Source organism: Lepidochelys kempii, chromosome 15, assembly GCF_965140265.1.
Source record: "Lepidochelys kempii isolate rLepKem1 chromosome 15, rLepKem1.hap2, whole genome shotgun sequence".
NCBI classification, from domain to species: Eukaryota; Metazoa; Chordata; order Testudines; family Cheloniidae; genus Lepidochelys; species Lepidochelys kempii.
In genome coordinates this window covers 33,447,809-33,461,781 of record NC_133270.1, presented here as the reverse complement: position 1 = coordinate 33,461,781, position 13,973 = coordinate 33,447,809, and the positions used below count along the sequence as shown (strand labels likewise).

The following is a 13,973-nucleotide window of genomic DNA, read 5'->3' as shown; positions in this document are numbered from 1 at the left end:
AATGCAAAAAGTTGTCATACACTGAAAAGCCTTTTTTCATAAAAGCTGAACAATTGCAAATAACAAACAAACTAATAAAGAATCTAGTTTCCTTGCAAATGGAGAGGGAGCTACATTTCCTGAATAGGTTATTTATTGTGAATTATTTGCGCAGCTCTAGTATTGGTAATGTGTAACGGGGATGAATGACTATCCTTCAGTGGGCTATGCATTGAAATTAAACACCATCAGGAGTTCTTCTAAAATTGATACAGAATGTTACATTTCCATCTAATTCAGTTCTGTTGCCAAGGTGCTTAACTTTTTTTTTTTTTATGGCTCTTTAACACTCGCCTCCAACATTAGTTTCATCTGCTATTTTGTCTTTTTTCCAGACAAAATAATTGGAATCAAAAACTCAACCAAAATCCTGGGATTTCAGCTACATCAGAACAAGAATTAGTGCAGCTTCAGAGGATAGGAAGTTTGTAATCAGAGTACAACCGAAGCACAGAAAGACAACTGTCTGCAGTAAGCATAGTTTTCTCCACACCAACCTAGAATATAACTTTTGCCATGGAAGATTTATGCTGTATTCTAATGGTCAGTTTCTGCCTTCATTTACATCTTGGCTGAGATGCCAGAGAGAGGAATAAGTGGTGCAGATTTGGCCTTTTGTATGTCAGGTGCAAGGAATAATGCTTCTAGGCATCGGCCTCAATTTGTGGTTTGGCTTCCTATTTCAGTCATCTTTCTCTAAGTAGAAACATGAGGTTAAGAAAGCTAGAGCCATTCTGTTCTTGGACCTTCTCGGAAAGTTACTTTGCTTTCTTAAACTTGTTTAACTTCTAGTATTTGGGGACTTTCACATGCATTCTTCTTTTTTCTTCTTCTTTTAGGCTGTTACTGGAATAGGAGAGAAATGAGAGCAGTCCTTGCTGCCTGTTTTCACACATTGTACCAGAGAAGCAGCCCCCTCAGACATACCTCTCCCTTTACAGACTGACCCTCAGCCAAGCCACCATGCTGTATGGACAATAACATCCCTCCCTTTCTCCTTGATCATTTTAACTTCAACCACAAGCTCTTTTTACAGTAAGATTGTAACATGAAAAAGTAGTCCAACCTGAAATAGCCTTTCATGTCTTGGGTTTCCCTTTCTCATCTAGGTGAAGCAGTATGTTGCTTTCCCTTCACTTAAGATTCAGTTCTTAAAAATAATGTCACTGCTGTTTCGTTTTAAAGGAATAAATCCGTGGCTTTTTACTCTCCCCTAATGCCAGTGCTTCTTCCAACAATTAGATGATCAGATAGTATGTTGATGGGAGACATATATGGATGGATTCAAATACTGTTTGTCCCTGTTGTGCTTGTACAGCTCTTTTATATCTGCAAACTTCCACTGAAGGTAAAGGAAGATTTGCCTATATAAGAACATTCAGCTAGAAAGGATTACAGTTCTTAATATGGCTATCCAGGATGCTTTTGCTGGTCCCAATTTGTATAATCCCTAAATGGTACATGAAATGAAGCACTGATCTCTTTAAAAAGGATTGTAATTCTTTGTCTTAGACTTCCCTTCCTGTGGCACACTTGCATATGAACCACCCCACCAGTGTATTTGTAACTGAAATGGGACACCCTACTCTCACCCCTCACATTGAAAGATGACGACAAGAACATTTTCTCCCTGGATTCTTAATCAATACCTTTAATTGTAATTTCTGTCTTTTATAATTGCAATAGATAATGTTTGTGATTAGTTAAGGACTCCACTTTGCACTGACATTTAATTGTGTCCCAGTATGTCTTATTATCTTCATTAGAAAGTGATTTCTGAATTACTATCATGTATAGATTTTTTTTCAAAGAAAAGCCTCCAGGTGCCTCTGCACAAGTCCCTCTCAGCGTGCAGAGTCCATTCTGTCAAATGCAATTCCTTTCAATAAATCAGACATAATCATTAACCTTTGCAGTTTCCAATCAGAAAAATCTTTGCCTCACATATTGGGTAGAAAGCCAGGGTTGCTACAGACAGAAAGGTGACTGTGTAGAGGTGATTCTAGCTGAGCTGGAACACCGTTTATACCATAATGGGAACGGAGCCCCAGTGAAATAAGACAGACTGTTTATAGTTTACTGTAGACTAAGTTATAGTTTAATCTATGATTTCATAATACATATGAAAAATGAATTAAATCACAACAAAAAAAGTGGGACAAATTCTAGCTGGAAAAGTCCACTATGGCTAGATGTGCAGTCTGGTCTTATTTAATAACTAGCCGACAAAGGGGTAAGACGATCCAGTGGCCGGAAAATGAAGCTTGACAAATTCAGACTAGAAATATGTGGCAATGAACAGTTGACCTAGAGGTGTGGCTGATTCTCCATCACTTTAAGTCTTTAAATTGAGAATGGATGTCTCTTTAAAAGATACACTCATGCCTTTACAAATACAGCCCAAAATTGTGTGTGTGTGTGTGTGTGTGTGTGTGTGTGTGTGTGTGTGTATATATATATATATATATATATATATACACACACATGTATGTATTGTGATAGACCCAGGCCATTTGGGTACAGCAGAATAGTAGAAGGCAGATATACTGGCCACTGGATAAGCAGTTTTCTGTTCCCTGACTGACCAGAGCGGGGGCTGCTCCAGGCTAGGATGGACACATGACTCCAATTAGCCTGCAAAGGGTCAGGTGAGGCCATTAAGCTAATGTGAACACCTGACTCTAATTAAGGCCCCTCTGATACTGTAAAAGAGCTCACTCCAGTCAGGCCGGGGAAAGGAAAAGGGAGCCAGAGGAAAGGAAGTGCAGCTGAAGGGCTGGGTAATGAAGACACCCTCAAGCCACTGGAAGTGTTGCACGCTCATAGTGCTGGTATAAGGGGCCCCACCGAGCCTCTACTCCTCAGTTCCTTCTTATCACCCATGGCAGCTGTTGGAGCTTCCCCACCTTTGCCTTGGCAAAGTGTGTTAGTGGTTTCCTAATTGAGAATTCTGTAAATAGTTTTATTAGTTAGTATAGTGTGTTAAGTGTAGATAGTTTAGAGTAGTAGCTAGGACTTCTCTCTGTGTCTGGAGAGTGAGTCCGTCTCTCCCCGGTACTGTGGCATGCCTCAGTTACTGTGGTTTAAGCAGTGCTCTTCCTGTGCAAAGCCTATGCCAACCAGTGACCTGCACTTGAGTTGTCTTAAGTGTTTGGGTGAGGGGCACAGGAAAGATCGATGCGAGATCTGCCGTGATTTTAAACTGTGGATGCCAAAGGATCGGACAGCAAGACTAAAAGTCCTCCTCATGGAGGCAGCACTGAGGCCTGCCTTGGAGTTGAGATCTGACTTGGCACCGAATACGTCCACATCTGTCCAGAGCCCACCACCCGCCTCTAAGAGCTCACAGCACCGCTCTTCCTCACCGGTGCCAAAGAAGAGGCACATAGGATATCAGGAGAAGACCAGTTCCCTGGCACCAAGAACGGACAAACGGGAGGATAGGGATAGAGAGAGACCCATGCAGAGCCGCTCTCCCTCGCTGGCACCACGGCAGCCTCCGGCATTACCACCAGAGCCACAAATGCCCAGAGGTGAGGTGCTACCCCTCGCCTGGCACTAGATGGATGACTTTGCAGTACCATCAACCCAGGAGGTGTATGCTTCTGCTAAAGACTTGATGACTCTGCCAGTACCGAGCCCTGCTAAGGCGCCTGAAGCGGCACCACCTGCGCCGCCTAGCGGCACCAAACCCACTACTTTCAGGCCAACCTCAAGACTGGCCTCTAGGGGAAAGACTCTGTTTATTACCTCACCAGAGATGTCCCCGTGGCACCGGTCCCTGGCGCTGGGTGGATCGTTACCACCATAGTCACCTCAGTCATCCAGCTCTCCCTCGTCTTCAGGATCAGATTTGGGGTCCGACATCTCAAGGCACCAGCACCGTCGCCACTCCCCACACCCATCTGACGTCGGGAGTCCCAGCAGCCATGATGCCTCAAGGCGCCTGGTCCATGAGTCCCAGCATCATTCCAATGGCCCTTTTGGAACCCCTGGGGGTTTCCCCCAGGTCAAAGTACCAGTTCGAGGTGCTCCTATTCAGCGTGGTCAGAGATGAAAGCAATGCTGGGGATGCACCGATATACTCCTGAGCCGAGCTCCAGGGTCAACGCTGGACCCAGTCCCAGTACCGGTCCCAGCACTGAATCCCCAACACGTCCCAGTACTGAGGCAGATGCCTGTACTGGTACTGGCCAGCAAGTGCACACTGGCCAGGAGGAGATTCCCTTGGACACTAGTACAGTATATCCCTCCTCCTCGTCCTCACTGGAGGACGAAATTAATGCTTAAAGGGTCTTCTCCTCCCCAGGATCACCTGAGAGTCTACCAGGACTTACTTAAGCAGGTGGCATCTAATTTGGTTCTCCAGGCAGAGGTTGTTAGGGAACGGTCTGTTGGCTTCCTGGACATTCTGATGGCCGCAGCCCCAGCAAGGGTCGCTCTCCCCTTGCACAACTCCATTATAGGCCCAATAAAGACCCCTGGCAAAACCTAGCATCCATCCCTCCCACGGTCAAGAGAACTGAGAGAAAATACTTTGTGCCAGCCTAGGAATGGGAGTTTCTATTTTCCCACCCCATGCCTGGGTCTTTCATCATAGCAGCTGCTAACAAGAAGGACCGTCAAGGCAACACGGAATCAACTCCAAAGCCAAAGGAGCCTAAAAAGATGGACCTTCTGTGAAGGAAGGCCTGTGCTACAGGAGGACTCAAACTTAGTCATCCCTTCCCACATGTTATAGTCATAGCGACCCAGCAATGCCTGTTGGGCCGCTATGCGCAAGTTGAAGGACAAACTTCCACAGGAGAACCAGCAGGAGTTCTCAGGCCTGATGGAAGAAGGCAAGACCATTCCCAGAGCCACCTTACAGGCAGCCCACATCAGTCACTATGCGCAGGAGCTCATGGCGGCATGTCTATTCGACATTGGTGAGGCCTCATCTGGAGTACTGTGTCTAGTTTTGGGCCCCACACTACAAGAAGGATGTGGATAAATTGGAGAGAGTCCAGCGAAGGGCAACAAAAATGATTAGGGGTCTAGAACACATGACTTATAAGGAGAGGCTGAGGGAGCTGGGATTGTTTAGCCTGCAGAAGAGAAGAATGAAGGGGGATTTGATAGCTGCTTTCAACTACCTGAAAGGGGGTTCCAAAGAGGATGGCTCTAGACTGTTCTCAATGGTAGCAGATGACAGAACGAGGAGTAATGGTCTCAAGTTGCAGTGGGGGAGGTTTAGATTGGATATTAGGAAAAACTTTTTCACTAAGAGGGTGGTGAAACACTGGAATGCGTTACCTAGGGAGGTGGTAGAATCTCCTTCCTTAGAGGTTTTTAAGGTCAGGCTTGACAAAGCCCTGGCTGGGATGATTTAACTGGGAATTGGTCCTGCTTCGAGCAGGGGGTTGGACTAGATGACCTTCAGGGGTCCCTTCCAACCCTGATATTCTATGATTCTATGATCAGGGTTTCCACAAGAAGTCCAGCAAGCAGTGCAAGACCTGCCAATCAAGGGGCCCTTTTTTTTTTTTTTTTTTTTAAACAAACCGATGCTAGGCTCCACGATGTTAAGGATACCAAAGCAACTCTGAAGTCCCTGGGTTTGCAATCCCAGTCTCAACCCAGGAGATCATATAGGCCTTATCAGTTTGGCTACTTCTATCCTCACCAGAGATACAACCAGAGGAGACGAAGGAATAGAGACTGTGGGTGCAGGCCATATCCACCTTCCTGCTTCTCAGTGCAGCCCTCTCAACTGGCCCCTTGTCATCTGGGTACCTCAAAGCACTCATTTTGATGGGTTTTTCGAGGCCAGCATATGAATCCCACTCTCTCACGATCCAGTTACCCCGATTTTTTCCAACCATCTTTTCCACTTCCTCGAGGCCTGGAAAAGGGTCACTTCCAACCACTGGGTCTTAAACACAGTGGAGGTCACCTCCACCCCACCCTCCCACCCCCTTTCTCCATCCCTCTTCAGGAACCCTTCTCATTGAACTTCCTGCTATAGCAGAAGCTTATCCCTTCTCAGTCTGGGGGCTGTGGAAGAGGTTCCACCATCTCTAAGAGGGTTCTACTTCCGTTATTTTCTGATACCCAAGGCCAAGGGGGGTCTCAGGCCCATCCTAGACCTGTGCCACCTCAACCGATTTCTCAAAAAGCTGAGGTTCCGCATGGTCTCCTTGGGTTCCATTATCCTGTCTCTGGATCCAGGGGATTGGTATGCTGCCCTCGACTTAAAGGACACATTTTCATATATCAATTTTCCATGGCTACAGAAAATATTTGAGATTCATGGTGAACCAGGGCCATTACCAATTTGTAGCGCTGCTATTTGGCCTTTCGGTGACCCTGAGAGTCTTCACCAAATGTATGTGGGTGGTAACAGCCATTCTAAGAAGAGAAGGAGTCCATGTATTCTTGTACCTCAACGACAACTGCCTAATCCAGGGCAAATTTCAAGAGCAAGTGAAGTTGGACATTGCCAGCTGGGAGTCAAGGACTGCCCCGATGAACTCTATTATCTGAGTGGGGACTAGTGTCGAATTCTGCATGTGGTAAGAAGGCCCAACTACTGGAAGGTTGTTTGGATGATGGCAAAGGCCCTCTTCCCAGAGGATCCCTTCTGAGCAATCTCAGAGCTAGTCCACTACATGTAGGCCCATCCCATCACGACTGACCTGCTTGAGTCTTCTTGGCCACATCATGCATGTATGTGGTGCATCACGCGAGGCTGAGACTCAGACCTCTCCAAGGCCTGCTAGCCACCCTCCCTCCAGGTACCCCCTACACAGGGTGGTTATGCTGCCCTCACACATCCTCAGCTCCCTATCATGGTGGCTAGACTGTAAGGTGGACTGTGAAGGGATTCCCTTCACAAAATCTCAACCATCTGTGCACCTGGTCTCCGACACTTCAGTGCTGGGTAAGAGAGCCCTTTTCGGGGTGCTCAAGATTCAAGGGCATTGGTCCACAGTGGAGCTAGCTCTCCACATCAGTGTCGGAGAGCTCAGAGCAGTCAGTCTCATATGCCAAGAGTTTCTGCGTCATATTGCGAACACGACAGTATCAGTCCTCACGGACAATAGGTCAGCCATGTATTATATCCACAGACAGGGAGGAGCCCATTCTTCCCCTCTGTGTTGGGAAGCAGTTTGCCTATGGGAGTTCTGCATCACATGTTCTATTACAATTGAGACTCCATTTCTACTGGGGGTGCTGAATCAGTTTGCAGACCGCCTCAGCAGATCCTTCTGCACTCACAGTGAGTGGTCCTATGTAGAGATGTTGCACTGAGCATCTTCCGCATGTGGGCTTTCCCCACCTAGATCTCTTTGCCACATGTTCCAACAGAAAGTGCCAGCAGATTTGCTCTCTGAGGGGCCACAGTCCAGGCTCGATGACAGGCATGTTTCTGCTGAACTGATCGCATCACCTGCTCTATGCCTTTTTGCCCATTTCACTGGTGCACAAGGTGCTGACAAAAGATTGAGCAGGACTGAGCTCGGGTCATGCTGATAGCTCCAGCATGGCTCAGGCAATATTGGTACACCTCACTTGTTCATTTCTCTCACGAGACCCCAATTGAGCTGCCTCTGTACCCAGCCCTGATCTCGCAGGACAACAGTCGGTTGCTCCATCTGAACCTCAGCTCTCTTCATCTGACAGCATGGTATCTTTGTGGCTGAATCCTGATGAGCAAGCTTGTTCGGAGCAGGTCCAGAAAATTCTCCTGGGCAGAAGGAAGGCTTCCACAGGGTCCACTTACTGTGCAAAGTGGAAAATTTTTTCCATCTGGTCATGGGGTTCCACCGATGCATTCTTCGATTCAACTCATTTTGGACTACCTCCTGTCTTTGAAGAAACAGGGCTTAGCCCTTTCCTCCATTAAGGTCCACCTGGCGGCCATTTCAGTATTCCACCCGAAGATTGAGAATAGATCAGTGTTCTCACATGAAATGGTAGTTTGCTTCCTCAAAGGTCCTGAGAGGGCATTTCCGTCAAGTGGGGGAACTGCTCCCCCCACAGGATTTGAACCTCGTCCTCTCAAAACTGTCAGGATCACCGTTTGAACTCATGGCAATGTTCTCGTTCCTACATCTTGCATGGAAAACAGCCTTTCTAGTGGCAATTACTTTAGCCAGAAGGGTCTCAAAACTCTGAGCCCTTATGGCAGAGCCACCCTATACAGTTTTCTTTAAGGATGAGGTACAGCTGCGGCCACACCCTAAATTCCTTCCGAAGGTTGTGTCCCAATTCCACTACAAACAACCAATCTTTTGGCCACTCTTTTACCCTAAGCCTCATGAAACTAGGGAGGAGATGCTCCTACATTCCATGGACATCAGGCAGACTCTGGCTTTTTATACTGAAACAACCAGACTGTTCCATAGGTCACCACAGCTCTTTGTAGCAATAGTGGACAGAATGAAAGGGCTTCCCATCTCCGCCCAGAGGATTTCGTCCTGGATCACTTCTTGCATACAAGCATGCTACGACCTCACGGGCATTCCCCCTCCGCCAAGAGTGACTGCCCACTATACAAGGGCCCAAACCCCCTTCTTAGCTCAAGTTCCAATCCAGGACGTATGTAGAGCAGCAACCTGGTCATCAATGCACATGTTCACTTCACACTATGCTATCACACAAAAGGCCAGAGACGACGCCCACTTTGGCCAAGTGGTTCTACAGGCGGCTTGTCCTTGAACCCAGCCCACCTCTGCTAGTACTGCTTGCGAGTCACCTAAGTTGGAATGGACATGTGCAAGCACTCAAAGAAGAAGAAAAAATGGTTACCTACCTCTCATAACTGTTGTTCTTCAAGATGTGTTGCACATGTCTGTTCCAAAACCCACCCACCAGCCCCACTCTCAAAGTGGTTGGTAAGAAGGAACTGAGGAGTAGAGTCTTGGCAGGGCCCCTTATACCAACACTATGAGCACATGACACCAGAGATGCCAGAGCCGAGCTGACTGATACCACTAGGGTGAAAATCTCTGATAGCTGTGCTCAGGGCACTCGCACACCTAAGCAGGAATGGACATGTTCGAAAAAATCTCAAAAAACAACAGTTATGAGAGATAGGTAACCAGTTTTTCTTGTGTCTTGCTTGCAGTATTCCTGCTAATACATCCCAGAATGCTGTTTGCCTTTATTTCTTTTTTTTGCAACAGTGTTACACTGTTGATTCCTATTTAGTTTGTGATCCACTATGACCCCCAGATTCCTTTCTGCAGTACTCCTTCCTAGGCAGTCATTTCCCATTTGGTATGTATGCAACTGATTGTTCCTTCATAAGTGGAATACTTTTGCATTTGTCCTTATTGAATTTCATCCTATTTACTTCAGGCCATTTCTCTAGTTTGTCCAGATAATTTTGAATTTTAATCCTATCCTCCAAAGCACTTGCAACCCCTCCCAGCTCAGTATCATCCACAAACTGTATAAGTGTACTGTCTATGCCTTTATCAAATCATTGATGAAGATACTGAACAGAACCAGACCCAGAAGTGATCCTTGTGGGACTCCACTTGATATGCCCTTCCTGCTTGAATGTAAACCACTGATAACTACTCTCTGGGAATGGTTTTCCAGCCAGTTATGCACCCACCTTTATAGTAGCTCCATCTAGGTTGCATTTCCCTAGTTTGTTTATGAGAAAGTCATGTGAGACAGTATCAAAAGCCTTCCTAAAGTCAAGATATACCACGTCTACCGCTTCTCTCCTATCCACAAGGCTTGTTACCCTGTCAAAGAAAGCTATGTCACATTGCAAACCCATAAACAATTAGCTGCTGGCTGTCACCCGTAAGTCTCTTTCTGAATTATTGTCTTGCATTTCTATCAGTCAGAAATGAATTATTTTTACCTAGATCTCTTAGCTGTATTATTATAAGTTCAATCTCCTTGTTATTTTTTGCCCATGTTTGCCACTCCCTTGTATTATTTCTCCATCCTAGTTAGTATTTAGAAATCCTCCCAGTTCAGTATCATTTGCCAGCTTAATTCATGTAGTGTTTCCCATAGTTTTAAAAGATTAACCTTACTCCAGACAACATTAGGAGGCCAGCTAGGGTGACCAGACAGCAAATGTGAAAAATTGGGACAGGAGGTGGGGGGTAATAGGAGCTTATATAAGAAAAAGACCCAAAAATCAGGACTGTCCCTATAAAATCAGGACATCTGGTCACCCTAAGGCCAGCATGGGGAAAATCTATTGCCATTGTTCTGCATCCCTGTAGCTTTGAAGCACCTTTGGGGTATTAGGGGCTAATCATCAAAGGTAATCTCTCTTCATATTGTTTGTGTGCTGCTGCAGCTCTAACCCATGAGGCCTATTCTTTATTATTGGTGTATATTACCAATAGTTGTAGAATGCTATAATCAATCCTTAGATACTTCTGTGATGGGCACTTGAAAAATACCTAAAATAGAATAATGGATATCCCCCAAAGTCATCTCTTAGCCACCCAATACAGATAAAATCCTTTTAATTTTTCTGCATGAGTCAGTTCTTCCAGCATCTTGATCATTTCTGTTCGCCTGATCTGAATTCCCTGCAATTTGTCTGGATCTCTCTGATAATTATAGAAATTGAGAGCTGGAAGGGACCTCAAGATAATAATGTGGTGCCCCAAACTGAACACAATATTTCAGGACTAAAGTATTTACTTGGTCCTTACTCAAGTTAAATTTCCCTAAGTGCAATAAGTATTTCACATATTGAAATAAGCCTGGTCGGGGAATCAAAAGGGGAAATGGTTCCATGATACAATAGGGTCCAGAAGATCAAGTTTAGAACTGACTTACTCTTTAGTTGAATGTATAATGCTCCAAAGATATATATTAACCCCCTTACACACACTTCTCACCCCCTTACGGCTCCCCAAGGACTCCTGCCCCATCCAATCCCCTGTCCCCTGACGGCCCCCCCGGGACTCCTACCCCATCCACCACCCCCTGCTCCCTGTCCCCCGACCACCCCCGGACCTCCCACCCCTGACTGCCCCCTGCCGCCCCATCCAACCCCCCCTCATTCCTGACTTGCCCCCCCGGAACCCCTGCCCCTGGCTGCCCCATCCAACCCCCTCCTTCCTGACTGCCCCCTGGGACCCCTGCCCCCATCCAACACCCCTGTTCCCCGCCCTCTGACCGACCCGACCCCTACCCACACCCCTAGCCCCTGACCACTCCCCGAACTCTTCTGCCCTCTATCCAACCCCCCCCTGCTCCCTGCCCCCTTACCACGCTGCCTGGAGCACCGGTGGCTGGCGGCGTTAAAGCCGCGCCGTCCAAAGCACCGGGTCAGGCTGCGGCTCTGCAACTGCGCTGACCAGCAGCCCAGAGTATTGCGCCGGCCTCGCGGCGCTCCGAGGCTGTGGGGGCAGGAGAACGATAGGGGAGGGGCTGGGCAGGAGGGTCCCACGGGCTATAGTTTGCCCACCTCCGCTCTAGAGCAATCTATGGGCTGGGCTGATAGTGTCTTTCCAGTATCTGGCAGATGTAATCATTTTTCTCTTTCAATTTATTGTGTGCTACTAAATTTTTTTTAGCAGCCCATAATCTTGTTCTGTTATGGAAAGGAGCATTTTCTTGTTTATCTTCAGCCATACTGTTAGCAACAACCCAGTGCTCTCCAAATAGGATTTAAAACCTTTGCTTCCTTCCATATCTGTAACTCTGCCTGTATGGGACATTTTGTTGCTGGGCTTTTCTTTCAGTGGCATTAATGTGTATATCTGACCCCTGCAAGTCCTCTATCTTTTCAGAAATGTGAAACTTTTGGATTTAATGGAAAGACATACCTTCAGTTGGGCTGCTGACAAGCTAGTATGATTTCATTCTCCAGACACACGCTCCTTCTTGTAAAGGATTCTGAATAGTCTAGTTCAACAAGCATTTTCCTGTACCAGGAATTATTATAATTAGAACTACTGCTAGAGGGCATTCAAAACACTGCACATATTGCTGTGTTACATACAAAAGGTGTGCGTGTTTAGGGGGCAATAGATCAGCAGAGAGTGTGTGGAATCGTAGCAGGTGGGTGTATGTTTAAATTAGTATGGAGTTAAGCAGCTGAATTTTTGTCAGTAAAAAGAGGCTTTGTCTGTACTTATTCCCATCATCTTGTGGGAAAATACCATGTGCTTTGTGTCAAACTCTCTCTGAACTCAACTGAAATTTCACTTGGCTCGAGGGAGCAAACACAGGAGCTCAGGTGTCGCTGACAGCTGGAAAGCAGAGAACTATCGGGTTTCAAAGGAACAACGAGGACGTTCGGATAATCTGATGGCTGTGCATTTCTAACCTTAGTGAATTGCCTAGTGAAACCGAATCAATAACAGATCCTGAGAGGATAAAGAGAGGTAAAAGAAGGAAGATTTGTGGAATACGGTAAATGATTAATTTAGGATTTTTAACACTGAAAAGAGGCGACAGAAGCTCACTGTTGCGCTAATGGGAAAGGAGAGGAGGCTTGTCTGAGCTAGAAATTATGTCCATCTCTATGAAACCTTCCTTATGCCCTTAGGGAATCTTAGTCCCAGCTTCCAGCTTGTTCCGAACGGGAGGAAATAAGGCGGATCAGGCCGGGCCAAGGGGCTGCAGCAGGTTGGGGTATTGGTTTTCTGTTCTTTCCTGTCACATGGCCCGTAATTGGATCCCTCGCTCTGCTGGGGGCTGCAGTTGTAGAGCAGATGCTGTAGGGTGTCTCGCTATCGCTGTATTTCCCCTTCTCTGCACCCCAGCACAGAAGCACCCGAGGCAGGAGGCTTCGTTCCCCGCTGTGCTGGATGAAGGAGCCAAGCCGGGACCTGCTGCCTGCCCTCGCCCATGGAGCGTCCCGCAGCCACCGTGGCACTCGCCCTCTCGCGACTGGCGCTGACTTTCTGCTTTGAGCGGCTCTATTCCGGTGAGTGACGTTTGGCTGCGCCCAGAATGTCTCGCACGGACTGGGAGCAGCCGAGGGACCGGGCTCTTTCACTCGGCGGCTCGGGAAAAGTCGCTGTTGTAAAGCTGGACCTGGCTGGCTGGTCTAGCTCACCCAGCGGCTCCGGAGGTGACTTTGCCCCTTTGGGTCGGGGCGCTCTGTATCTGCACCCAGGATGCGCTCAACTGCAGGATCCCGAAGCTATTCCCCCCCCCCCCCCCCGACTTGATACAAAGCTCGGACTAATTTGTTTGCAGCTGGGAGGTATTTTTTCATGGCTATTCGCTGCACCTGGCTGATTGCAAACCCTCTTGCATTGAGTGTGGGGATTTTGTAAGGAATCGGTCCGAGACAGGAGAGTCTGTGTGGTGTATATACAGAGAGAGACAGAAATGAGAGATACTGAAACTGCTGCATTTGGCTCTGAGGCTGAAGACATGTTAAGTGAGCAAACGAAAGCAACATGAGTTGTCTCCCAACTCCGCACAGCGGGGCGTACCTGTAGGGAATGAGGAGCATGCTGAGCGGTAGAAGCAGTTAATCCCTAGGAAATGAGACAAATGACATTAATTTAGGGCTGCGTCAAACCAGCAGAGCCAGCCTTTGGGAGGCACCAGGCTTTCCTCTTCCTGAAGAGTGACGGTTGAATTTTCTGTTTCTGTAAATGCTTTGTTGTGTTCAGGTTCTTAATCCCACCCACCGCTCTGACATCACTATAGCCTCAGCATTTACTACTTAGTTCTTTATTGTGACACTAAGAATTAGCCAAAACATTTGTAATTTCATTGACATCAATAAGTGAAGTGTAAATGTTTTAAATATCTTTAAATCTACTTGCTTATGGCGGTCAAGGGGTAGGCAAGCCTTTACGCAGCTCCAGCTACAGGATCCCAACAACTCAGCCTGTGGATGTTTTCTGGGATTCTCCATCGAGAAGGCTTTGTATGCCGTAGACTTCCCTTCAGGTTATACTCCTACACTTATGTCACTATATAACTTCTTTACAGCT

General features: G+C 46.9%; 1 protein-coding gene across 21 annotated transcripts in view; it reads left to right on the top strand.

Annotated features, from left to right (window-relative positions):
* The window catches only part of KREMEN1 (kringle containing transmembrane protein 1), a 146,067-nt gene that overhangs the window by 74,388 nt on the left and 57,706 nt on the right, over positions 1-13,973 (top strand). For 2 of the 21 annotated variants that reach the window (XM_073312977.1, XM_073312976.1), the window contains exon 15: positions 12,783-12,946. The exons of 16 other annotated variants lie outside the window; for them this stretch is intronic. In XM_073312977.1, the coding sequence (XP_073169078.1) occupies positions 12,783-12,919 (137 nt within the window). In that variant the 3' untranslated portion in view covers positions 12,920-12,946. Of the gene's footprint in view, positions 1-374; positions 511-878; positions 1,947-12,782; positions 12,947-13,973 lie in introns of those variants that run through there. 3 more of the 21 variants (XM_073312980.1, XM_073312979.1, XM_073312975.1) reach the window with 2 other exon arrangements.